Below are 27,914 nucleotides of genomic sequence, written 5' to 3' on the forward strand. Positions count from 1 at the left end.
AATTAATTAAACCTTCAACTAAATCCCTAAATGTTCATTTTAAGTTGCATAACATCAAGAAGACTTCCTCCACAGGTCAAGGACCCAAGGATTCAATGTTTGGCTGATTAGCATGACCGAACTAGTTTGGTAGATTATTAGAGCATCTAGTGCGCATTCAAAATTAAACAAACTAGTCATGCACCAGCATAAACCTGACACTGAAATCAACAGAAATGTTAAATGATATCTCTACATAATATAGAGATGTCTTAGGTCAGCATATCTTCAGAAGGCCACTTTTTAAGTTCCTCTATGGGTGAAGGGTGTCAACAATCACAGATGCTTTAACAAGATTACAGCACCCTCTAGTGGCAAATTTAATAAGCACTTTTTAATCTCGAACAGAGTGTGATGAAAGATATTTTCCTGCTCATCTCCCTTGTTTCTAGTAAATCCACTAATACCTTCATATTTCACACAATTTGTCAGTGAGACACTCATGCAGTTGTTCCACAGACCTTTATCAAATAAACACTCTCTGGGCTGTACTTGTGTGCTCATTTTGCCCTTGAACGCTGAAGAGGAACTCTCTGTCAGCCGACTTCCCTGAAGTGTCCTGAGTGCCTTTGGCAATTCAGAGAGTCTCTTCATCTGAATTTCACAACTCAATGGCAGCTGGGTCAGAAATTCTGTGAGAGGGGTTTGCCTGTGTGGCTGAGCAACCACAGATGTGAAAAAGATGAGAAATAGAGGATCCCCATCATGATAGGAGAGCTAATCTGACCTTGAGGACAATCTTGGTCAGACTCCTGAAGAATAAAAATGATCTGTCTTTCTGGCTGTCTGTGGTTATTATTACCAGCAGAGGTTGGGGTTTCTTCAGAATGGCAGCAGATGCTGTCATGGACACTGAACGTGGCCGGCACAGCAGATATGTGAGCTCTCTGAAATGCCGGAAGCTTTCTGAATACATGCTTTGCACTCAGAGTTTGCTGGGCTGAGACCAAGGGCCCTCTGCCTCTGCACTACACTTCAACAAAGAGTCAAGCTTTATTTGCCATGTCTAAGCCACTTAACGTGACTAGACTCACTTGACAACGAAGACAGAAAAGGCTGTGAAACACTGGTAAAACCTGGAACGTATCACATGATGAAAGTGGAAATAATTGGGAATAAATGCAGCAAAGTTTCAGTCATCTCTTTCTTTCTTTCTTTCTTTTTTGTCTGCTTATATGCTCTTTTAAGGTCCAAAAAAAATCATGTTTTTTTTTTTTGTTCTATTTATTATTATTATTTATTATTATCTATTCAAGTGTACTGTAAAACTACTTTCTAAACTAGACCTGATGAGCAGAAAAGAGACCATTTCAAATATCTACATATTTAGTTATATGCATCTGATTTCAAGAAGGTCATATAGTATTTCTTGCTATGTCTGACACAAAATGCTGCAGCATTTGATGTAAACCATCTTGCCGATATGGCTCCTTAATCTCAGACTAGACTTAAGTTAAGCAAAGGAATGTTTTGTTCCCCAATCATTCACAGGAACAGCCCCTTAGATGACATAGGGGATCAAAACACTGCCCTCCTCTACATTTCATTCTTCTTTTTTCAAGATGACAGAACATCACAACACATTCCTGAGGGTGTTTTCTATTTTTGCCCCAATGGACAGTGGAGGGCTTTCATAGGTACAGAAGCATTGATCTCCATTCAAACAGCCTCCAAACTGACTGATTGATTTATAATATTTTCATTTGTATTTAAGTGTATTTATCTAAAACACAGTTCATTCACAATTTGAGGGCCTGTAGACACATACAGGACATGATTGCAGACTAAGACAGGTTTGAGGAACGTACATGCTCTCTTCAGATAGAAAGGGCAAGAGATTAAAGAGGAGAAGAAAAAAGGCAGTAGGAGGGAGTGTGTGTGGGAGGGGAGATGGAGAGTGACGGAGGAGGGTTGGAATGGAGAATTAACACTGGCATTACCACAGAAAAGGACGGAGTAGCCTGTCCAACTCTGGGGGACCTTACATTACGTCAGACGAGGGCCCCGGAATGAGCAGAACAATATTTTCTGAGGTAAGGCATCAAGTTAATTTACAAGATTAAATGCTTTTGCACAATTTTGAACAGTGGGTGTCGAGGGCAATGAATTCTGTTTCAAAAGACTAAAAAGTCACATTCTCACAGTGAAAAGGCAAAGAGGAGATCCTTCATTGTGTGTGGGTTTCCTGAGCTATACTTTAGAGACGAGAACATGGCTAAATTTGAAAAAAACCTTCTGCTTTAATCTGTCGTCAATTTTTTTTTTAAGTGTTAGAAATAATATATATACATACACATTGTATGTATATATTGTATCATATATGTGTGTGTGTGTGTATTTTTTTATTTTTTTATATACACATATAATTATTATTAAAATAATTATATTATAAAAAAATGGCAACATGTTAAACCACAAAGTTGTCAGAATTAGCTATATATATATGATTATGTGTATTCAAGATATGAATTTCCACAAATCCATGGTCTAACCATAAAGATGAGTTACAGTAAAAGTAATTAACTATGTTACTATATGTTAGTGTAATTAAAACCAATCACAGCATTTTTTAAGTTTGCTGAAAATTTGTCATGTCAGTCCTCAGTTCCTCCAGTTGGGTGTCATACAGTAAGAGCAAATTTGCCGTACGCCGGTTTTCTTTAATTTTACGCTTGCTGAACATAAACAAGTAAATATAATTCAGCACATAACCGACAGGCCTGTCATCCATGGAGGATTAATGAAACCTCTCAGGCATTTCCACTGCCTTCTGTAACACCACCAGAGACTGTGCTATTGATTAACACACATTAAACAACTTCAAAATGAAATGTATAGAAATCAAACATTCAAATCTAATGTCCCAAACCGTTTTCTGTCATCAAGAAGTAAACAAAGAAAACAAGAACTTAAAAGCCACGAACAAAACCAATCATTCAGTGCAGATACAGAATTATGTTATGTTTTGAGCCTGATACAGTCCTCATCATTACTGCTGTATTTACAATACTGGGGGGATGGGTATAACAGAGGCAGGATGTCCTGTCAATAGCACTCAGAAATTCAGAGAGTGCTTTTATTGATTACTCAGCCTGATTGAAAACCGGACAAGTTACTGCATGGTTTTCTTTATACATGAGTATGACCATGAGTCACATATATCATTTTACAAGAAAAACAGAGCGAAAATATGTTTTGGGTCACTTTTGTGTATTCATATCTGTATATTATTTATAAATTATATTTTTATTATTATTATTATTATTATATAGAATAGTATTGCTTATTACATACACACACAAATATAAAAATAACAATTATTTAAATAATTTATGCAATACATAGATCACTTTTCAACAAACATCTGCCATAAAAGTGTGAGAGTTTAGAAAACTCCCTGTTGAATTTAGACAAGTGGATTAGCATCAGGTGCAACATGCGCAAGTAATGATCCCAGACATCTCCATCTGCAGAATAACCTCAACCACTCCACTGGGATTCTTTCTTTAAATTGAGCATTAGGCTAATCCTGTGTGTCCATTAGACGATTATTACACTAGCCAGTATAAGAGCAGTTTTAGGCTGACAACTCTGCTGAACTCCACAGTATGTAGTGCTTTCAAGGCAAATTGCAGTCAACTCACAGTGCGTACTCCGTAGATCAATGCTGACGCCTTTTAATTAAGATTAAAAAGATCCCTGTACTGCAAACAGATATATCCTTGGAATTCAGAGCTCAGATTGGTCAGAAACAGACGATAGTGGAGATTCAGTGTTTGTTTGGGGGATGATTGATGAAGTGACTACAATGAGCTAAACAGGGACAGTGCTGTCAAAACAGAAGCTCTGATCGATATAACCGCCCTCACTGGGTGCCCATGGGCTTTACGGATACACTTGGAAAACTGTGTCAGAATGAAACAGTTTTGGATATTCACTTCAGAACACGTTTTTTATGATCACTCAAGGGGAAACATGTTGCAAATTATTCCTAAACTCTCCATATTTCCTATTAATATGAAACTATGTAACAGCTAATGATTTTATTCCTCAGTTGTCAGTTTTGTGATGCATCTCTGAAGCAGAAAATTCTGGGAGAAGTGATGGGCAGCTTCACCCTGAGGCCAGGCCTTCACTAAATTAACTTGATTTATGTTGATTGAATTAAAAAGTAAGTATGCTTCGTAGTGTCTGTGCTGTGCAGCTATTGACCCAGCTGAATTTATGTCTCTAATCTTCCAGGTTTTTGTTTTTTTTATTTTTTTTATTCTGGACTCAAAAACCAAAGAACAGCTCTGTTTTCTTGACAAGGTAAGCAGATTTTGCCTTAAACAATCAATGACAGTGTCTGCTGCACTCAGCCAAAACTTAATGGTATATTGTTTTATTTTGTTTTTAATGCAGGTTGAACCCCATTCAAGCGTAGGTGACATTAAAGGGGTCATATGATGTTGCTAAAAAGAACATTATTTTGTGTATTTGGTGTAATGAAATGTGTTTATGCGGTTTAAATCAAAAAAAAAACACATTATTTTCCACATACTGTACATTATTGTTTCTCCTCTATGCCCCGCCTTTTTGAAACGCGTCGATTTTTACAAAGCTCATCGGTCTGAAAAAGCGAGGTGTGCTGTGATTGGCCAGCTATGGTCACTGGTCACTGGCCATGACGAAGCGGATATCGTCCTCTTTTGGAAGACCAAACAAAGTAGTTTCGCTTTCACAACTCACAACACAGCGTCTTCAGGATATGGCGGCGGCAACAATACTACAGTGAGAATAAAAGGTACGCCTTCTTTCTTTGCGTGATTTCATAAGTCATGTAAGTTTTACCCCACAGTGGCTTTGTGATATTGTAATTTTACCTAGTCAAATATGAAATCTTGGTCACATTTTTCCTCAGCTGCGAGTAAGGGTCCTGGTCAGCCTGTCGAGTTTTATTTTGCGATATTTATTTATTTATTTATTTATTTATAATGATTTATTTTTTGAGTAGTGCGTGGACATTAAATAAGCCTACTTTCGCTAAAATAGTCAATTTAAAATGTACAAAACAATCGGCCTAGCATCAATATGAACACTGTAACAATACTATAGTAATAAAATGCTTATGTTATTTTCAGTAAAATCGATACCTGAGACGCATGATGGCGCCAGTTGCCTTTTCGCGGTGTGAGACGAGAAACCGGAATCGGTTTTAGCAAATCTATTGGGAATCTATTGGCTGAAAGGACTTTTAACGGGGTACCTGATTGGTTGCTTTTACCTGGACGAGCTGACTAATAAACTGCGTTGCTATGGAGTGACTGACTACTAAATCCCGCGATTGACCAATCACAATCAAGTATTATAGAGCGCGTGCAATAATGAACAATATGTATTTGGTTTGAAATAATATTGTAGAACAGGTATTAATAAATGTAGGCTAATGTTTAACATATGTGACCCTGGACCACAAAAGCAGTCATAAGGGTCAATTTTGTGAAGTTGAGATTTATACATCATCTGAAAGCTGAATAAATAAACTTTCCATTGATGTATTGTTTGTTTGGATAGGACAATATTTGGCCGAGATACAACTATTGAACAGCTATACAACTATGAAAATCTGGAATCTGAAGGTGCAAAAAAATCTAAATATTGAGAAAATCGCCTTTAAAGTTGTCCAAATGAAGTTCTTAGCAATGCATATTATTAATCAAAAATTAAGTTTTGATATATTTACGGTAGGACATTTACAAAATATCTTCATGGAACATAATCTTTACTTAATATCCTAATGATTTTTGGCATAAAAGAAAAATCAATAATTTTGACCCATTCAATGTATTTTTGGCTATTGCTACAAATATACATGTTCTACTTATGACTGGTTTTGTGGTCCAGGGTCACATATGTAAATATTACTTTTTAGTATAATGTTTGTGTCTATATTATTCTTGAATTTAGTGTTTAATTTATCCTCTTTTTATGACAGTGGTGGTAGAGCTTGGTATTTGGTACATAATTTGCATAATATTTGTGTTTTTTTCTTTCTCACTGTAAGATCCCAAATGGTATCCAGCTAGACAAGCCCTGAGGCTGGACCCCAGTGAGTATGAGGAACACATTTTATATTTAATCAAAATGTCATAACTTTTTTCTTTTTTATAACCCGTTACACTCGGATGTACGTCTATACAGAAAAAAGGTGTCGTTACTTCCATTGCTTCATGACAGTTTCAGTGTTACAGCTAAAATATCAGTCCTGTTGCTTTTCTCAGGTCTGTTGCTTTAGAGATAACCAAGAACATATTTAAGGACATGTTTATTCCTTGGGTAGAAATGGAATCATAAAAAAATCTTTCATCTGCTCCATTTCCACCAATTGCTAAACCCACACACTGAACTGAGGGATGTTATTAATCTCTGCTGCTTTTAAAAACTAACCAGATGAAGACTTGGTAGACAGGATGTTACACAAACATTGTGGATGTTCTCAGATGTGCCTTCTTGATGTCTTGCTACCTCTAGCGCTTCTGAAGGCAGCATTTTTCAGGTTTCAGAAAGCAAGATAAGTGCTATCTGCCAAGAGCTGCTTTGATGCAGCAGGACCAAAACCTACACTTACCTAAAACTTTAACACTAGCTGTAACAAATCTAGTTTTGAGTTTTCGGTTTTTAGAAGGAAAAGCACTGAGAGATGATGACGTGCTACAGAATCTGTCTGTCGGGACCTCAGCAACCTTGTATTTCAGAGACCTTGGCCCACAACTGGGATGGACGATGGTAAGAGTGATTTGCAAAATGTAACTTCAGTTTGGCTTGTGCTTGTCACTCTTTCCACTATATCCAGAGGCGGACTTAACCATTAGGCAAAGGTAGGCGACCGCCTTGGACCCCCAAAAGCCAAGGGCCCCCTAAAATGCTTTTCATATACGAGATAAATGTGAACAAGGGATTTACAATTTTAAAGAAATCCTTTATTTATAACATGTACGTAAAAAATCTAAAAGATTAGACACAACTCTGGGACACGGTCATGCAGCAGCGAGCAACAGTGAAAGGAACCTCAAGGTTGTAAATGTGTGAAATTGTATAGGGCCCCATTCCTGTATTTTGCCTGGGGCCCCCAAATCACTATATCCGCCCCAACTATATCAAGAGGCTATTTGAAACAATCTTTGTGCATCGATTTTCTAATGGCACGATGCCTCTCAGAGCCATTATAAGGGTGAGTGTTTGGTCAGACTGGTCTGGTTTGCGAAGTCAAATTAAAATTAGTCTGAGAAATAATTTGTCTACATCAGAAAGATATTAAAACAGTTATTTAATGCAGTTCAGTTATTTTCTGAGCAATCTGACAAACTGAACAATACTATTATGATTAGGAAAACTACCAGTGTGTCCTCAAAGCTGAAGCTAATTCTCTGAATTCACAGAATTGTGCTTATTACTGGGGTTTTGCAGCTTGGCTAGCATACTACATTAACCATCCTCTCTACACTCCACCATGTGAGTACTAGCAGAGGCAAACCTATTTAATAATCATGTTAATTTAATACATTAAACTTGTTTTTATGTTTTAGAGCAGAGACACAGGTCAACTATGCACTAATTATTTTTGCGGTATGTAATGTTTCTGTTTTAATAAACATACCACATAGGTGTCCAAACCTCTGGTACCACTTTAAAAATCTAATGTAACCTATTATGTATGGACCACATTCTGTATTAAAGATAAATTAACAAACATGATGTATATTGTTTGTATTCCAGTTATGTGAGGCAGGAATTTTTTCCATCCACTGGTCACTGAACAGTTTAAAATGTGAAGGTGGGTGTATTATGTCAAATTTCTATGGCATAACAGATCAGGATACTTGTGTTTGAGCCAATTTTTTGTTGTTGTTTAAAGGTGCAAAATGTCGGAGATTCCCACATCTATCTAAAAACCCTTTTACGTGGCTCTTTTACTTTGTATCATGCCCCAACTATACATATGAGGTAACAGCACCATTGCCATAATCAAATACAGGTGCATCTCAATAAATTAGAATGTCATGGAAAAGTTCATTTATTTCAGTAATTCAACTCAAATTGTGAAACTCGTGTATTAAATAAATTCAGTGCACACAGACTGAAGTAGTTGAAGTCATTAATAAATAATTTATTAATATAGAAAAATGAAAATGTACAATATTTGATCTTATTTTTTTAAACTAATGTATTTATTTTATTTTTTATTTTTTGCAGTGGCTCTCTTCACACTTGTAGGTTTCGTTCAAATGACCATCTGGGCCAAAGGAAAACACAAAACTTACACCTGGGAGTTTAAGGACTACCCAAACCTCCACATGTCAATCCTCCCTTTCATCCTCTGACATTCATATGAACCAATTTCAGGTCAAAATCCAGAGATATTATGATTTCAGCTGAGAGAACTAGGACACATCTGAACAGCTGCATGTAAATGAGGCTGATTTATGACACCCTCTGGGAAGGATTATGAAGTTAAATCCGCTTTTCAACAATATCTGACGGTTATCATGCAAGATGATGTCTAACATTGTTGTATTTACAATGGTATGCCACTTGGGAATTTAAATAAGCAGATTTGTAGGAATTTGTGTTGACACAACATATTTCTGTTGGTTAAATCATTTCCACAACTATCCATGTGCAAAATACAGTACTCTACCTCTGTAATCCAACTACTTCAGCATGAAAGAAAATAGTTTTTCTTAAACAGAGGAAGACACTGAGTTACATTGAACTTTTAGGGTCAAATAAAAATAATTTGTTTTACTTGAAATCTAAATAACTGGTTCAAATGGTTATAAAATAACAATCTTGAGTGATACCATTTAATAAATATTTCTAGACTGTACTGATGATGGTAATATTATCGTATTCATTCTTGACAAGGTGGACAGTGAACAATAAAATTTTTAATAGTATTATTTTTACAAGAAAGAAAGAAAGAACAAACAAAATCAGCTTTGTACAATTCCTTGCTACAAGCCATTCCTAGTCAGCAAATGACAAAACTCAACATTTAACATTTGGTTAATTACAACATTTGTTTGCTACACTTTTCTAACTTGGCAAGAATTATTAAAGCCGTGACTTGCAATGCATCACAATGCAATATGCATTTCAATAGCAATAGCCTTTGCAATAAAATCTATTGCATCATTTGATTTGTTTTTAAAACAAAATTCTTTGTAAAAAACAAAAAAACAAAAGTGACATTAACATAATAAAGTGCTACAGTATTCATAAGACTAACTCAGTCCAGTTCTGACTGTATTTTGTTGTGGTTTGGTTGCATTTCTATAAAAAAAAAAAGGCCAAACAAGTGTTTTGTAAAGGAGAAAAAAAAATCATCTCTTCTTTTATGACTCTTTTGAGCGCCCTGCCAGATGACTCCAATTGACCTGCTCAAATGACCCTCTTCAGTAAAGATTTCAAGCTTTCGTTTTCACTGGAAAGACTCTCATGTCCCGCCGGGCACCGGCTGCCCTCGGGTGCAGCACAATGGTATCATCTTCTCCGGATTGCTGCTTTGCGAAATTCACAAACACCTACAGGGAGTGAAACAAAGAGAGCGAGACTACATAAAGAGCCAAAATGCCCTCGTTCCAGTGCATTTGTCACATGCAGGCTTGGAAACAAATAGTGGTGGTCACAAGATAGAGGGAGGCTTGTGGCAATCTGACTCTGAACTGGACTCCTCTATTCTGTGCTTGTCTAGTTTGGGATATCCTGTCTCAGAAAGAGGAGAGTGCCAATACTGCTGTTTTGGACTGCATAAAGGGAGTCATGCATTTTACAAGCTTAAATGTATCGCATAAGGAGATACTGACAAATATGTAAAAAAATCTAAGTGGTACAGGTTTATCTAGGCCAAAAGGGTCACATGAAATACCTGGTCCAGTGTTGTCTGGGACACGGAGTAATCTTCGATATTCAGCATTTCCTTGTTGGCAAAGACTAGCTGGAAGATTTTGGCCAGGGAGGAAGAAGCGATCTCGTACTGTAGAGTATTATAGTGTTTCTCTCTCTGAATGCAGCCTGGAAATGTGCTCTCCATAAATGCTTCGGCCGGGTTCAGATCTGGTACTGTGCCCGCTTTGGCTGCTCTGATTTTCATGGTGACAACATATCCATCACCAAATCTGCAGGGAAAACATTATAAGTGATGTTCAGAGAATAGATATGCAAATACAAAAGATTTTGGACTGTGGAAAATGTATGCCACTCAAAATTTGTATGTGAACATAAGTGAAAATTTGTGATTTTACTTGTATTTGAGGTGCTGGATTGTGCCAAGACACTTAAATGTTCCGTTCACCATGATGGCCAGTCGTGTGCAGAGAGCTTCACATTCCTCCATGCTGTGCATAAACACACACACACACACACAAACACAAACACTATTTATTTATTATACTTAAACAAAAAAAAACTTCTTTATTATTCTTTTTTATTATTTATTTTGCATAAAACAGCATGAAATGGTGATCACAAATAATTTAGCTTTTGTAATGTGTCATATTTTCAAATTAAACAATACCGAACTTGAAATTATGTATAGTGGGACTGTAGCTCGATTTGATAGGATTGTAAAAAAAATAGGCTATGGTAATAAAATATTTTAATCTAATTAATTACATGATGTGTCGATTAATTAATCTAATTAATCACAAATTACATTTGGTAGTGAAAATACCCCCAAAATATTATTTACAGCTATTTTTTGTTAAATGAGAAAGTATTAAGTAGACATTACAAATAGTAACTTTAGAAAGAAATATTTTATTTGGTTCAACATAAAATTTATTACACAAACGTTTAGGCTACAACGGCCTAACATAAACTATGGAACACAAAAGAAGATAATGTGTTTTGTTTTTTTCCGTTCATGCAATGGAAGTCATTGGTAACAGCTTTGTTACCAACAGTCTTCAAAATACCTTCTTTTATGTTCCACAAAAGAAAGCAAGTTACTCAGGTTTGAGTAAATGATGACATAATTAAAAAATGTTAAAGATTTCTTTTTCCCTTTTCTTCCCTTTTTTTATGAAATAATACTCTAAATAAGAAACTAAAACTGCCAGCAGGTGGTGGTAAATGTCTTCATTCGATTCGTTCAAACGGCTGATTCATTCAGGAATTCAGTAAACGGCTCCCTCTATAAATGGGTCTTTGAATCATTGGTTCACATGATTCGTTCAAAACGCGGGTTCATTCAGAAACTAAACACTGCTGTGTTGCTTGGAGACGCACAACAGTTCTGCTGTGGCTTTATAGGTAATATTTTTGTTGGCAAAACTGAGCAAAAACAGACAATATTGTGTTTAAAATAAATATAACAATATTAACTTCTTAATTACTGAACTATTGTATAAAATCACATTTGCACTCGTTATATTCAGGACAAAAACTGCACTCGTGTGATATCGCTTATGTGAAACTCATGCAGGGGCTTTTTTTTTTTTTGCACCAATGTCTTGAATTTAGGGCATAACTTCATTTATGGAGTTGTTACCCTGCATCATATTTGTCAGTCAAGTGTATGAAATGTATGACGTACAGGTATGGGGGCAGGGCCAGTGCGTTAACTGCTTTAAAATATTTTAATCGATTAAGTTAATGCATTAAACTGACAGCCCTAATATATATATATATATATATATATATATACACATATATACATTATTGCTCTTTTGTTGGTTTTGATTGCTTCTATTGTCCTCATTTATAAGTCGCTTTGGACAAAAGTGTCTACTAAATGACTAAATGTAAATGTAAATAATTCTGATTACCTTTTTATTTTGTGGTGGAAACAGAGCCACCACAACTGCACGATGTAAACTAGGAATTGCAAGAAATCTAGAATTCTGAGTTTACATCTTTATATCTCACATAATTGTGAGATAAAAATTTGCAACCATCTTTTTTATTCCATGGTGAAAATAGGCTTCAATAGGTTAGTTTATAATATTTATAATTTGGCAGTATATAAAAATGCATGTGTGTTGACGAGTTCTTGCCTGTGTGATGTAAGGACCACTGCCCTGCCACCCTGAATCACACTCGTGATGGAGTTCCAGAGGAACCTCCGAGAGTGAGGATCCATTCCTGTGGTTGGCTCATCCTGGCACAGGGGGAAAAAAAAACATACTTGTAACAATCCTTATCTTATTCTGAAATAAATCGCACAGAAAAGCTCTTACCAGGAGCAGAAGAGCTGGACAGTCAATCATTGCAATAGCTGTTGAGAGTTTACGCTTGTTTCCACCACTGTATGTGCCGGCAGTGCAGCCTGCATACTCAAATAAACCCAGTTTCTGAATTCCCCATTCAGCCACCTGCATCAACGAGAGATAGAGGTCTCTGTCATAAATCCTCAGAGAGAAAGAAATAAGAAGAGATAAGAAAGTGGAATATGGTCTCACTCTGCTGATCTCGGATTCCGGGACTCCTCTGAGCCGAGCGTATAAGTGCAGATGTTCTCTTCCTGTTAGAAGATCATCTATGGCATCAAACTGAGGGCAGTAGCCCATGTTCTGGTGCACGTCCAGAATGTTGGTAAGAATGCTGGAGCATCACAAGAAATGCAACCAAGTTAATGACAAAATCAAAATTAGTTGAAGTCAAAATTAGTGTGTAAAGTGTGTAATTTGCCACATTACTAGAGGCACCAAACAAAAGCGTAAAAATAACAATGGTTTCCTAACAGTTTTCATAAAAATTGGTGTTGCTCGGGTGTTGCTGTGTAGTTACTAGGGAGGTATGGGTGGTTAGGGTATTGCTATGCAGTTGCTAGGGTCTTTTAGGTGGCTGCTAGGGTAAAAATAGCAATTGTTTCAAACAGTTTGCTAAACAGTTTTACTGCCCCTTTAACCCCATCCACTTTTAATAATGTCCATTCAAACAGGTAGTCCCACCCCCAACTCAAAGTGCAACAGTCATGTTCAGGAGGTAAAAATCCCAATAATTTTCTCCTAAGTGGAATTGATTTTTAATGACAACGTTGCTAAGAGGTTGTTAATTGATGGTATATGCTTTTGTTGAAGCCATCATCCTACATTATTTCAACTTATTTCTTAAATAATCATGTCTAACAGCCGAATTCCTAAGGAAAAACTACATTACCCATGATTCTGCTGAAATCGCACCAAAGAACCTCTGTATCACCCACCCACCCACTCCCATGAATCTCTCAGACTCAGTTTCGCTACACTGTCAAACTACTTTGTCTGATTTTCAAGTATTTTTTGATGCAAATCAAAGTTTTTAATGTTGTGATTAACCTTGTTGCTGGTTAATTTGGTTCATGGCTTATAACTCTTAAACAAAGACCTTTTCAAAATCCCCATGGTAAAAATTATGAATGGAAAAATGCTTCCAGAACCAAGGCCAAGTGGATGGGCACTGTTGCACTCTGCTGGTTGAACCATAAGTTTAACCAAACTGAGAAATGTTTTTAAAGCACCACAGTACACACTCTTTAGTTCTATCTATAATTAGCTAAAATGTTTGTTAGCCAGATAGCTAACTGAGTAGCTAGCACTGCTGTCTGTGCAAACTACCAAGATAGCAAACACCCGTTGAGAGGAGAATCTTCACTAAAGATCTATCATAACCATAACAGTGTTGTGTTACAAACCTGTAACCAGTCACAACCGCTTCCCCTGAAGTGACATCTATGTCTCCTGTCAGCATTTTGAATGTGGTAGTTTTCCCAGCACCATTCACACCCAGAAGTCCAAAGCACTGTGGGGGAAAAAAAGTCTATGCAAAGCTCGTGGTGATCTTAACACAACCAAATGTCTCAAATGTCTCTACTGATTACCTCTCCTGGTAACACTCCTACACATATCCTGTCCACCGCTGGCCTAATCGTTCCAGTATACGTCTATAGAGATAAAAACACACTCATGATCTCTAGTGTGTGAAACATTACCCATCATGCACCAGTATAAAGTGGACAGACTTGCCTTTGATAGGTCTTTTATCTGGAGGATGTCACTAGAGCTTCCTCCTTTGTAAACCTTCTCTCTCTCTTTGGCCACATCCACATCTTCATCAGTTATTGGCGGCTTCTTAAAATCTGACATCCTGTAGAAAGAGTCAGCATATGTGTATATGGAGATGCAATATTGCCACTGGAGTGACTCTTTTGAATGTATTTCTTCTCACCAGTGATCCAGGAAGAATCGGTACTGTATTAGAACGTTCAGGATGAAATAGACAAACCCCTCTATCGCCATGAACGTCACATTCTTTCCCACAAAGTCCCAGCTGAAGGGATCCAAACTGAAGTCCTCACCTGAGACACACAATAGATGTGCATGAACCTCACAAAAAGTTCACCAACATTTACATCTTTAGAATCAACTATAAATTATTAAAATTATTTCGTTATGCGGCTTTGCAGTTATGTGCAGTTGTGTTCTTATGCGGTTATTAGGGTGTTCTGGGTGGTTGCTAGGGTATTCTGGGTGGTTGTTAGTGTGTTGCCAAGCAGTTTCTATTGTGCTCTGAGTGGTTGCTAGGGCGTTGCTATGCAGTTGCTGTTCTGGATAGCTACTAGTGTGTTGCTTTTCAAAGCTAGATTATTCTGAGTGGTTGCCAGGGTGTTGCTAGGGTATTCTGGGTGGTTATTAGGGTGTTGCCAAGCAGTTTCTATCATGCTCCGAGTGGTTGCTAGGGCATTGCTGTGCAGTTGCTGTTCTGGATAGTTGCTAGTGTGTTGCTTTTCAAAACTAGAGTGTTATGGGTGGTTGCCAGGGTGTTGCTAGGGTTTTCTGGATGGTTATTAGGGTGTTACAAAGCAGTTTCTACTGTGCTTTGAGTGGTTGCTAGGACATTGCTATGCAGTTGCTTTTCTAGGGTGCGTTTCCCAACTATGCTCGCAAGTTCCATCGTTACCAACATAGTTCAACGATTCGGTGTTTCTCGAAACCATAGTTCAAACGAACATTCGCAAACAGCGTCGCAAACTTACGTGGTTGGAACTACAGCTCTCAACCTGTGGTTAGAGCATAGTTTCTTTTTAGTAAGACATATGGGCTTAAATAAATTATGCTCTTGGGCACAATAAGCAAGCTAACATGCAGTCCAATCTATATATTCCATTGTATCTAAATATAAATGCATTTTAATCAATGTATTTTAGCACGTCCTCAATAAGCGCCGTTTTTAAAGAGTGCGCATGTGCACAAATGACTAAGGGAAGTTTAGATGATATTCTGGGTGGTTGCTAGTGTGCTGCCAAACAGTTTCCCGGGTGTTCTGGGTGGTTACTAGGGTGTTCCTAGGGAATTTTGGGTTGGTGCTAGCAGGGACGCATTAAGACCTCAATGGGCCCCGGGGCTATGACTTACTGCAGGGCCCCCCGTCACAATAATGATACTATACATTATTTTACAAATATAAATGTATTTTACAGTGATTTTCTTTCTAATGTTTAATTTACATTATTGACACAAATGGCAAGAGCAACTATATTAGGCTGCTTTGGAGGAATAGTTTACCCAAAAATTAAAGTTATATTGTTGTTGTTCTAACCCTGAATGAGTTTCATTCTGCTGTTGAATGCAAACGTATTTGGAACAATACTGGTAACCAAACAGTGTCTGTGCCCCCATCAACGAAATTCATACAGGTTCAGAACAACTTTAAACTGAGTAAATGATGACAGTATTACAATTTTTGGGTGAATATCCCTTTAAAATCTCGTCATATAATGCCAGGATCGCATAATAGCCAACTAGTGCACATGCTTTATGAACTATTAACGTTCATTTAAGACACAAATAACTGTGTTGACAAGGAGACAGGCATTTTTACACATAACTATGTGTATTCGAACGTTTAAACACAAGGCGCGAAAAATAACTCTGTTTAGTCAGGCGCTGTACGAGCAAGTATCAGAAACCGTCTTAACGTGCGCATTTGCCAAAATGAATTCTGTCCCACCGCTTAATGTCCCTGAACAGTTAAATTACTTTTTAAACCAAAATGCTTCAAATGCGTTTAAATGAAAAGCTTGCATCAGAACGCGTAAAATGAATTTCTCAACCCATAAGCGAATATACTAGCCCTATAGAGTTTGTTCAAACACAAAAAGCACTATAGCTACATCTATCAAGTTAATAATCAAACTAACCTAAAATCTGTGGGGATGATGACGCTGTTTTTATCTGCTCATGTGTCCGGTCCATTTGCGGTTCCACAACTCCCACTCCATCATCAGCTTTAGTCAAATAAACTAGCTGTGGATTGTAGTGACTAACTCATGTTTTCCCCTCTCTCCTAATTTTTTTCTCTCACAATTTTTTATTTTATTTTTAGAATAGTTGACATTTTTACTTATCGAAGATTGTTCTACCAATAAGATTGATGACCATTTCTAGATTACACCAGAATGAAATGAAGAGAGGTGAATGCAGACATTAGGCGCAGTGATCACCTGATAGATAGGCTACGTGCACAGTTTGTTCAAAAGTAAAATATATAATAAATGCATTTGATTGGTAAAACAAATTAAAATGTGACGTTTTAATCTCTAATGGTAATGCATGGAATTTACGGAAAACTCCACTAAATAATAGCGCAAAAAATTGAGGGGCGTGGTGGTTTTTTTGCGATCGGCGCTACCGATGTCCGTCAATCTACTCCACAGCCAATCACGGGCCCCCTCCTTGCTCGGGCCCCGGGGCTTCAGCCCCGCCTAGCCCAATGGTTAATGCGGCCCTGGGTGCTAGAGTGTTCTGCCTGGCTGCTAGGACATTGCTATGCAGCTGCTAGGGTGTTCTGGGTGGATGTTAATGTGCTGCTATGCAAGTTTCCCCCCCAAGTCGCCAAGTTCATACTTTTCTAGTCTGTAAATACAGTATGGCTTGGATGACTTCTAAAATATAAATCCGTTTTATCACTCATCCAATATCTTAGAGAAGTCTCTAATTAGTTAAAGAGACATCTCAAGTTAGTCCTTGTAGACTTTAAGCAGTTTTGAAGATCAGTTTGAGCCTGAGTCTCATCCATTTGGTTATCAAAAATAATTGCTGCTTTGAATTGCCATCAGATGCAATGTGAATCTTTTATGAAGACATGGTTGATAAATCTAAGGTTATATTTCCATCATGTTGACATATAGATTAAAACTCAGTGACTTTTATAGAGGCCAGATCACTGGGTCCAGACCTTGCCAGGGGCCAGGCTAGGGTTGCTTGTGGCAGAATTAATGCGACCAATTGAAATGTGAGGTGGGGACAGGAGCAGGACTCACCAAAGCGTGCATACACGTCCATCACGGCCTGGTTCATCGCCATGTCAATGAGCCCGCGGCCCAAACAGAAGTGAGGAAAGACAAGTAGAGCTTTCTTCAGCACCTAGTTGCACTTATACAGAGCCTGCAAAAGTAGAGACAGATGGAGGATGAAATGTCAGCTTTACACTTGAACTTTTGGCCTGAAAGACTAATGCATTTAGAAACATGATTGAAATTCTAATGATGATATTAGTGGAAACTGGGGAAAATTTACACTACAATAAAGTCAAGGCTGGGATGTTTTACCTCTGTACTATCAAACAGGTCTAATATAAATGGGATGGCACTGCTGTTGATGCCAATGAAGAGGTTGATGCAGGACAGAGAGACGTACGCTGTACTGGGCACGTTAAATACATATGACATCGGATACATCATGGGAGTCACCGACCAACTATTTCATAGGAAAAAGGCAGATTAGGATATTTTAAAATATTCATACAGGTCAGATTTATAGAGACTACATTTTTATCTTCAGATACATTTTCCACTTCTTTCTTTGAATGCATGAATAATTCTGATTCTGTCAAGATATGCTTTCTTATCAGAAACAAAAATTATTTTATCTTCAGAATAAGGGATTTGTGCTGGAGTGTCTGGTTTGGTTTCACACTGAGATGAGAAGAGTCTGAGAGACATTTGGCTCTCAATTGCACTGCTGATGTGATCGAGGGCCAAGTATCTACTCTGGGAAATGGCAGCGTGAATAAGACACTGACAAATCACCCTTCAAACCTTTCAGTGGGGTCTACTTATGACCCTTCATCTCTCAGGACAGTATGTACTGTTAAAGCTACTGAGGGTGACCTTTTTACATAGAGTACTTTTGGATTGTGACCCACATATCTAATAAGACAGACCTAGAAGTGCTGTTCTGCTAAAAGAAATGTAAAAGGATCAATGAAAGATGACATATATTTTTCCATTACCCATAAAGCATCAGCAGAGCTATCAGGGCTTGCAAGTTGCCAGGAGAGGTGTAGCATTTTTGGTCAAATGCAATAAAAATCCCCACAACCATCGCTGCGCTGACAGCGTAGTTTATCTGAAAACAGCAAAACTGAATTATAAAACCATTTCAAGGAACATAAGACAATGCTATGGAATAAATATTTATTCTATATTTATTAGGCACTATAAATGCACTTACTGGTGAAAACAACATGCTTCTGCTTTATTAGTATTTAATTTATTATTATTTATCCAGACCAGGGCTCAACAATAAAGATGTAGTTGCAAATTGTGCCGATTTATCACCAAGAAAATGTTTTCTAGCTGGCTAACAGAGGTTTTTTTTTTTAATTGCAAAAATGATTTGTGATAGTCTGAAAGCATAAGCAAAAAAAAAAATAAAGCAATCAATAATGTTTTGCATAGTATTTTTTTGTAAAGTGTGTTTATAAATTTATGACATTACATTTATAGTGGTATAATTTCCAGCTTGTTGCACATTTTCTTTTTGTTAAGAAAAAAAATTTAATAATTTAATTTAATGAACAAAAGTATTAAATAGTAAAATGGTAAAGAACAATGTTTAAATGTTTAATGAGGAATGTGTGTATCTATATATATATATATATATATATATAAAATCATTGTTAAAAAGCAAAAAAAACATTTTTTTTTGTGGGCCCAGTAATTATTTTTTTTTATTACATTTTTTTTTATTAATAATGTAATTCAATTAACAAATGAAATGGTACAGAACATAACATTTAATGAAAAATGTAAATTATTTCTAGCAAATATAGAATTACATTGCTAAAAATAAATCTTTAATAAATTTCATTTAAGTTTTAATTATTTATTTATTTTTATTCCTTTTTTTTGTAAGGCCAGTGACAATGCTGGTTGTAGAGTCTTTATACTAACCATGTCCCAGAAGAAGTTAGCAATCCAGTACACCAGAGGACTGACCCCACTCACAAATTGCAGGTGTTTGGCCTGCGTCACTCTCTCCTGGATCAGATACAGCACAAAACTGGCCGGTACGAAGGACATGGCGAAAATCACACAGATAGCAACCACTGCATCCACTGAGGTGGTCAGTCTGAAAGAATGTATAAGTAAACAATACTTACACAAAGAGAAGTACACTTACATAAAACCTTTTTACATGCATAAAAAGCTCTACTGAGACTGATTTGCAAGTAAAACAACTGTGTGAATTACTGTCAGCATTACACTCACACTGTGACCTCCGACAGCTGTTCCTTAGTCAGGTTTAGTGGATGATTGATGGCTGTGATGCCGTACTCATTTAAATCAGCTCCAGGAGGCAGGTTTGCTCGAAGGATGGCGTTATTCGCCACATTCATGAAGGCCACCATAGCGTGCCAGCCTTTGTTATTGAACCACACCTAGAGGAGATAACAAATGGGTTATTTATCTTGAATGGGACGAGCCGAGCTCAGTAAACTGTGACAGGAAGTGAAGTTGAAAGAAATCTCACCTTGATATTGTTTTCAGTTTCCATATATCTCAAGAAAGTCCCAAACTCCTGCAGAGTAAGCTTTGAGTATCTGCCCTGTAATGATCACAACAGTTATCAACAATTATTTCAATTATATTAGAAAAACTAAAAGTAATTTGTATTCACTACTTTGCTTTGATTACATCAATTCCCAGTGAAAACAACCAGAACAGTTACCCCTGTGACGTTAAGCAGATGTCCTAACTGAGCAGCTGCATTCTGGATGGTTTTAGGATCCACATCAAGAACAGGAAGTAGTCCTCCGACAGAAATGCCACCATACCTGAAGAAAAGAGACCGTCATTCTTCCACATATTTAGATCACAGAATGCATGTATGTGTTCTCTAAGTGACCACAAGATGGAGTCGTTGTATTTTCTACTTATGTTTAAGACACCCATACCGCTGTTCATTCACCCAGTACTTGCTCTTCAAGCTGTACAACAAAAACACAAATAAGATGAGTTCCTGGAAACATAAGAGCAAGTTAATGAATGATTAGTCACAAATGGGCCATAATACCTCGTCCGTATTAAGTTTGGGTAGGTCTTCACCAAATAATCAGAGATGTTCCTGCCGGTTAAATCCATCAACACGTCACCAGTGGACTGAATCCTCTGAAATGCTGTTAACACATCACTATACATCATTTTAAAGACTTTATAGTGACATATCTATAGCTGAGAGACAAACCTGGGGAGGAGGAAGACCTCCAGCACCTTCTGGACACACGGGTAACATGGTGAGTTTGTTGGGTGTGCTGCACTGGCAGCTGGGAGACGGACCGATGTCCGTCCATTCTGGGTTACCCAGCATCTCAATGAGCGCTGGGTTCACCAGGGACATCTCCCACTCTGTGGTTATGTTATTACATGGATAGTCTCTGTGGGAAACAAAAATGGACATGGTAAGCAGGACAAACACCTTTGGATATTCTTTAATATCATTAGAATGCATGTACACATACTCTAGATGTTCATCCACCATACAGCGAGTCCCAAATCCAGGTCTGTTTAGAAGAACCTCACCAAAATACCTCATATCTGGGCTTTGCATCTGTTCATTACTGAAAAAGACATTTAAAAGACTGTTTTAACTGCTTAGTTAACTATACAGTGAATAAATAAACTGATTATGTTCCAGCGTAAATGTACTGTACCTGAAGAAGGTGAACTGTCGGCCGTACATCCATGGGCTTAGAGTAAGACTGGGGTATTCGCCGAATGGAGGAACAATTGGCGTGAACATCAGAGAAACAAGGACAAAACTAGCAGGCAGCACAATCTGAGGAAGAGAATACCAGTGGGCATCATAAAAACTGTAATTTTTTAACCAAATCCTATGCACTTCATTACTGACGTTACAAAGCAACAAGTTTCCAAAGCAATGCTGTTATTCTGACCTGGGCAAGGAAGTCTTTGCCGGAACGTGTGGTGTGATGAAACCTCTTTATGACAAGAGCAAAAAACTGTTTCAAGACCAGAAAGATTCCCTTCACCTGATGAGATCCTCTGCCATCTTTGCTGGTTGAACTTCCAGAGTTTGTTTGGCCGTTAGCATACACCGACCTGTCTGTATCTAAACAAAAGATCAAAAGCAGTCAAGATCTAGAACCCAATCGTTTTCATTATTATTTTTAGAACGTTCTGGTCAACTAATATGGGTTTTCCAATGAGAACAGTGAGGCTTTTACAGTATAATGCTGGTACAATTTAATGGTAGCATATAGACAAAACATAATTGAAAAAAAGACATTTATTTACACTGTTTACTTAAATGAAATGCAAAAATATGCAAACAAAAAACAGGGGTGCTAACTACAATTATTCAGCCAAGCAGTCACTGTTATTGGCTTATACAGAATCTCAAAAAGTCCAAGTATTGTTTGAAGATTTACCATAATAGTCCTGGGCAATATACCATTATAACTCATTTTCAGTGACTATGTTTAGCTGTGAAAAAATAACTATAGCTATAGCTATAAAAAGCAAGCTTAACCTTCTGATGCATTCATTCTTATAATCACAAATTATTTTTAAATAACTATAATATTTCCCAGTCATTTAATCTTAAAGGTGCAGTAAGCGATTTCTGAGAAACGCTGTTGAAAGTGGATTGGACCGAGCACCAAAACACACTTGTAGCCAATCACCAGTAAGGGGCGTGTCCAGTAGTGATGGGGGAGGTGCCTGTGTTGAATAGCATGTTCAGAAATTTGGGGGCGGAGGCAAGATAGGGGTGTGATTCTTTTGGGTGGGGGCGTGTTTGTTTTGGTGATTTCAAATATCAACAGCATTTCTCAGAAATTGCTTACTGCACCTTTAATAAAAGATGTAATTTGAGTTACACATCTGTCCAACATATTACTTCATTCATCAAAGGGTTAACTGGCACCATATGCACTATTTAGCATTATTTATTGTCTAGTGGTATGTTTCGACAATGTCTCTGTGTTGTGTCCTTTAACTCTGTGTGTTGTGTTTTAGCAGGCAGCTTTAGCTGGGATTAAGCATTAAAAGCCTGACAGACTAAGCCGGTCATCACCTTCTTCTATATTCACTTTGACTGTGTTCTCTCTATAGTGACGTGACATGTGGCCAGGTATGGTGACCCATACTCGGAATTAGTGCTCTGCATTTACCCATCCAAAGTGCACAGAGACTCGCAAGAGATTTCTGTTGCAGAACTCTAATGTCTAAGGGGTTCAACCACAAACACAGACATCCCAATCACAACATACAACACTCACAAGCACCATAAACTGACACATATACACAATATGTGTATATCTGGGATGGTATGACAAATAGTAGACTGAAAGTTTTACCAGACGTAGGGTTGATGTGAGCAGCCTCTCCATCAGCTGTGACTTTCAGAAATATCTACAGGACACAAAAGAGACTAAACTTAATTTTTACATGTTGTACAAAGCAAGATGATGGTGAATAAAATAAAATAATAAAATAAAATAAAATAAAATAAAATAAAAAAGTGACCTCTTCCAGTGAAGTGTCCGACACTCCAAAACTGCTCAGCCCCATGTCTGCCAGTGTCTCTTCCAGCTCTCTGAACAGGTTGGCGTAAGAACGATGCTTGAAGCCCTGGCTGGGCAGTAGAAAGGTCAGCTCGTGCCCTATGACCTCTATAAGCCTGGCCTCCGGGACATGATGGTGAACAAGGGCCGTGATGCTTTCAATGTCCCCTGAAAGAGTGGGATACAACTAGGGCTGCACGATTAATCGCATGCGATATTTTACGCGCATCTTATCAGTAAAGCCGGTTCTGTAATCAGCGGTAAATCTCCATCACCTGCGTGCTTTCACATTGAGACAACCTAAATTATGATATTTGCAGTTTGATTACACTGATCTAATATAAATACACTATATGAACTTTTTACCTTCCATCTGTCTTTCTGTAATTCTGGGCTGCTCTACAGAACTCTCTTTAAATTTGGTACAGACTGAGCATTTACAAGAGCAGTCCTCAGTACAGTCACACTGACCCTGTAAGAACCAGAGCAACCTTGTGAATCTAGCTACTTTATATACTCTTTGTAATAGATGGTAAAAGTCTCACCTCCTTTCTGACATGGGACGGCTGTTCTTTAATGCGCCGCACAAGAGTGAGGTAGAAACCAGCACCCAGGCAGTTTTTCAGGAAGAGAGGAGAGCCGCAGCAGTACAGACGACCCTGAGAGATGATGGCCACACGGTCACTCAGCAGGTCAGCTTCATCCATGTGGTGTGTGGACAAGATTACAGTACGACCTGAATAACACACACAGATACACACACTTTTACAACTCTACTTAGAGTAGAGATGGATGGATGGATGGATGGATGTATACTTAGAGTAGAGAGTAGAGATGGATGGATGGATGGATGGAAATTAAAAAAATAATAAATATCTAAAAATATTTAATATATAAAAATAAAAAAAAATCAACAGAACATACTAAATATATAAAATAAAATAACATTTATTACATAAATGGATTATCTAAAATATCTAATTTTTAATAACTAATGTCTAATATATTTATATAAAATATATTTAAGAATAAATACAATTTACTAAATATATAAAATGTAAAAAAGTCAGTTTAATAAACAGATATTGCATATGGATGGATGGATAGACAGATATAAAATATCTAAAAACAAAATTATAAAATAAATAAAATAAATGTATTAGACAGATATATGGATGTATATAAAATATATAAAATGTAAAAAAAAAGTCAGTTTAATAAACAGATATTGCATATGGATGGATGGATAGACAGATATAAAATATCTAAAAACAAAATTATAAAATAAATGTATTAGACAGACATATGGATGTATATAAAATATATAAAATAAAAAATATATAAATATATAAAATAAAAACAATTAAATAAATAAAATTTACTAAATATATACAATAAAATAAAATGTATTAGACATACTGTATATAGATGTATATCAAATAAAATATATATTTTAAAATAAAATATTACATGAAATAATAAAATTTAAATTTTTAGACAGATATATGGATGTATATTAATATATACAAATTATATATATGAAAACTACTAAATATAAAAAAATGGATGGATGGATGCATGGATGACATTTTTCAGGTGTGTGTACCAGCGTGGTATTTCAGCAGAAGGTCCCAGATGGAGCGTCTGGAATACGGATCCACTCCTGATGTGGGTTCATCCAGAAACACCACTTTAGCACCACCAACAAAAGCCATGGCAACAGAAAGCTTCCTCTGCATACCACCTACATAGGAAGACAATATCCACTTGTCATTTCTCACAAATCTCTGTCGATTCAGTCTTTTTACTGAAAAGTTTGGCAGAATAAACAGAATTGAGGATTGTTAAAGAGGTATTTATGATCTAACCTGACAGGTTTTGTGCCTCCTCATTCCTCTTGTGAGGGAGACCAAGATCTCCCAGCATATTTTCCACCTCTAGCTGGGCCTCAGGTAATGGCCGACCCTTCAGCAGAGAGTAAAACAAAATGTGCTCTGCTACCGTCATACTGCAGAAGAAAGGGAGATCAAAACAAATCAGCATTCTGACAGATATTATTTTAGCAGGTGAATCAACATCATTCAAAGTGAACCACATGAGGGGTTTACGAACTGGTGAAAGATGATGTTATGTTGGGGGCACATTCCCAGAGATTTACGAATGGCATCCATATCAGTTCGGATGTCTTTCCCATAAATATACGCTGTGCCAGAGGTGGGAGGGAACATGCCAGTGAGAATAGACCTGTGGGAAAGAGGAGAAAACTTCTATGTATAACATTCCCATAGACAAACAAAGATCCATTTCACTGGGTTTTGGATACATACATGGTAGTGGTTTTTCCTGCACCGTTGTGGCCAAGGAAAGCAGTGATCTGACCCTCGTAGAAGGTGATACTCAGACCATCCACAGCAGATCTAGAGCTGCCGCTGAACATCTTATATAGGTTCTCCACACAAACTCCAACCACCAAACCTGATGGCTCAGGCTTGAAAAAGAGCCTCCCTGGAGGCAAGAATCAGAAATAGGAAAGTTATGATACAGAATGTTGAGAAACATCTGAGATCCCTATGAAATTCAATAATGTCAGGTGGTTTACTGACACAGTAATTGTGTGTAGATATTACAAATATTCCTTAAAATATAAATGTATATATAAAAACATATAAAATAAAATTTACTTATGTGTATATATATATTAGAGAGAGAGATTAATATATTAATAATATATTAAATATATCAAATAAAAACAAAATGTATTTGTCTATTTATGAAATACATTTATATAGAGACAGAAATATTGTATAAATATTACTTTATAAATTAAAATGAATATATTAAATATATAAAATATACTATAAATAAAATATTAGATTTATAAAATAAAAATAGAAAGAGAGAACAAAAATACAAATAAATTAAATATATTAAATAAAAAAATATATTAAATATTATTTATATAAAATAAGTAATAAACTGTGTGAAAAAAAAACCCTGAAGTAATGATTATTTTGTTTAAAACCATGGCTACCATGGTAAATTGTTAGGAAATGGTGTGTTTACACCTTGATTCGTGAGGTGAAAGGAATGTCATTGCCACAGTGATGGAATAAACATCTCTAACGTCTCTAATATCCATTAACCAGCAATAAGACAAACAGAAACCAGCATTCCAACCTGCCAGCCATGCAAACAGACACAAGGCCACCGGCTTCCCACAAAGGGCACAGACAGTGGTGTGTTTGTGCATCATGTGTGATTATACTAGTGTACATGTGCTTTTACTAAATATATACAATAAAATAAAATGTATTAGACATACTGTATATAGATGTATATCAAATAAAATATATATTTTAAAATAAAATATTACATGAAATAATAAAATTTAAATTTTTAGACAGATATATGGATGTATATTAATATATACAAATTATATATATGAAAACTACTAAATATAAAAAAATGGATGGATGGATGCATGGATGACATTTTTCAGGTGTGTGTACCAGCGTGGTATTTCAGCAGAAGGTCCCAGATGGAGCGTCTGGAATACGGATCCACTCCTGATGTGGGTTCATCCAGAAACACCACTTTAGCACCACCAACAAAAGCCATGGCAACAGAAAGCTTCCTCTGCATACCACCTACATAGGAAGACAATATCCACTTGTCATTTCTCACAAATCTCTGTCGATTCAGTCTTTTTACTGAAAAGTTTGGCAGAATAAACAGAATTGAGGATTGTTAAAGAGGTATTTATGATCTAACCTGACAGGTTTTGTGCCTCCTCATTCCTCTTGTGAGGGAGACCAAGATCTCCCAGCATATTTTCCACCTCTAGCTGGGCCTCAGGTAATGGCCGACCCTTCAGCAGAGAGTAAAACAAAATGTGCTCTGCTACCGTCATACTGCAGAAGAAAGGGAGATCAAAACAAATCAGCATTCTGACAGATATTATTTTAGCAGGTGAATCAACATCATTCAAAGTGAACCACATGAGGGGTTTACGAACTGGTGAAAGATGATGTTATGTTGGGGGCACATTCCCAGAGATTTACGAATGGCATCCATATCAGTTCGGATGTCTTTCCCATAAATATACGCTGTGCCAGAGGTGGGAGGGAACATGCCAGTGAGAATAGACCTGTGGGAAAGAGGAGAAAACTTCTATGTATAACATTCCCATAGACAAACAAAGATCCATTTCACTGGGTTTTGGATACATACATGGTAGTGGTTTTTCCTGCACCGTTGTGGCCAAGGAAAGCAGTGATCTGACCCTCGTAGAAGGTGATACTCAGACCATCCACAGCAGATCTAGAGCTGCCGCTGAACATCTTATATAGGTTCTCCACACAAACTCCAACCACCAAACCTGATGGCTCAGGCTTGAAAAAGAGCCTCCCTGGAGGCAAGAATCAGAAATAGGAAAGTTATGATACAGAATGTTGAGAAACATCTGAGATCCCTATGAAATTCAATAATGTCAGGTGGTTTACTGACACAGTAATTGTGTGTAGATATTACAAATATTCCTTAAAATATAAATGTATATATAAAAACATATAAAATAAAATTTACTTATGTGTATATATATATTAGAGAGAGAGATTAATATATTAATAATATATTAAATATATCAAATAAAAACAAAATGTATTTGTCTATTTATGAAATACATTTATATAGAGACAGAAATATTGTATAAATATTACTTTATAAATTAAAATGAATATATTAAATATATAAAATATACTATAAATAAAATATTAGATTTATAAAATAAAAATAGAAAGAGAGAACAAAAATACAAATAAATTAAATATATTAAATAAAAAAATATATTAAATATTATTTATATAAAATAAGTAATAAACTGTGTGAAAAAAAACCCCTGAAGTAATGATTATTTTGTTTAAAACCATGGCTACCATGGTAAATTGTTAGGAAATGGTGTGTTTACACCTTGATTCGTGAGGTGAAAGGAATGTCATTGCCACAGTGATGGAATAAACATCTCTAACGTCTCTAATATCCAT

The 27,914-nt window shown here is 36.6% G+C and overlaps 1 protein-coding gene and 1 pseudogene across 1 annotated transcript; one reads left to right on the top strand and one right to left on the bottom strand.

Moving 5' to 3' along the window:
• Positions 1–4,263: 4,263 nt before the first annotated feature.
• On the top strand, positions 4,264–8,046 carry LOC107677159 (very-long-chain enoyl-CoA reductase-like). The gene is made up of 9 exons (XM_016471944.1): positions 4,264–4,350; positions 4,444–4,481; positions 4,848–4,861; positions 6,086–6,130; positions 6,704–6,807; positions 7,461–7,533; positions 7,610–7,647; positions 7,798–7,855; positions 7,937–8,046. The coding sequence occupies exons 1-9, from the start codon at positions 4,264–4,266 to the stop codon at positions 8,044–8,046; spliced, it is 567 nt and encodes a 188-aa protein (XP_016327430.1).
• A 911-nt stretch (positions 8,047–8,957) lies between these two features.
• Positions 8,958–27,914, bottom strand: part of LOC107677273 (retinal-specific ATP-binding cassette transporter-like) — a 40,338-nt pseudogene continuing 21,381 nt past the window's right edge.

Source organism: Sinocyclocheilus anshuiensis, unplaced genomic scaffold (genome assembly GCF_001515605.1).
Source record: "Sinocyclocheilus anshuiensis isolate Anshui unplaced genomic scaffold, SAMN03320099.WGS_v1.1 scaffold392, whole genome shotgun sequence".
Classification (NCBI taxonomy): domain Eukaryota; kingdom Metazoa; phylum Chordata; class Actinopteri; order Cypriniformes; family Cyprinidae; genus Sinocyclocheilus; species Sinocyclocheilus anshuiensis.

Bases quoted from the DNA above. Each gene is read 5' to 3' on its own strand.
- LOC107677159 (XM_016471944.1), top strand. From the start codon at position 4,264: ATGTCTCTAATCTTCCAGGTTTTTGTTTTTTTTATTTTTTTTATTCTG. The intron at 4,351-4,443 runs GTAAGCAGATTT...TTTTTAATGCAG, and splicing joins AGCTCTGTTTTCTTGACAAG to GTTGAACCCCATTCAAGCGT. The intron at 6,808-7,460 runs GTAAGAGTGATT...CTGAATTCACAG, and splicing joins CACAACTGGGATGGACGATG to AATTGTGCTTATTACTGGGG.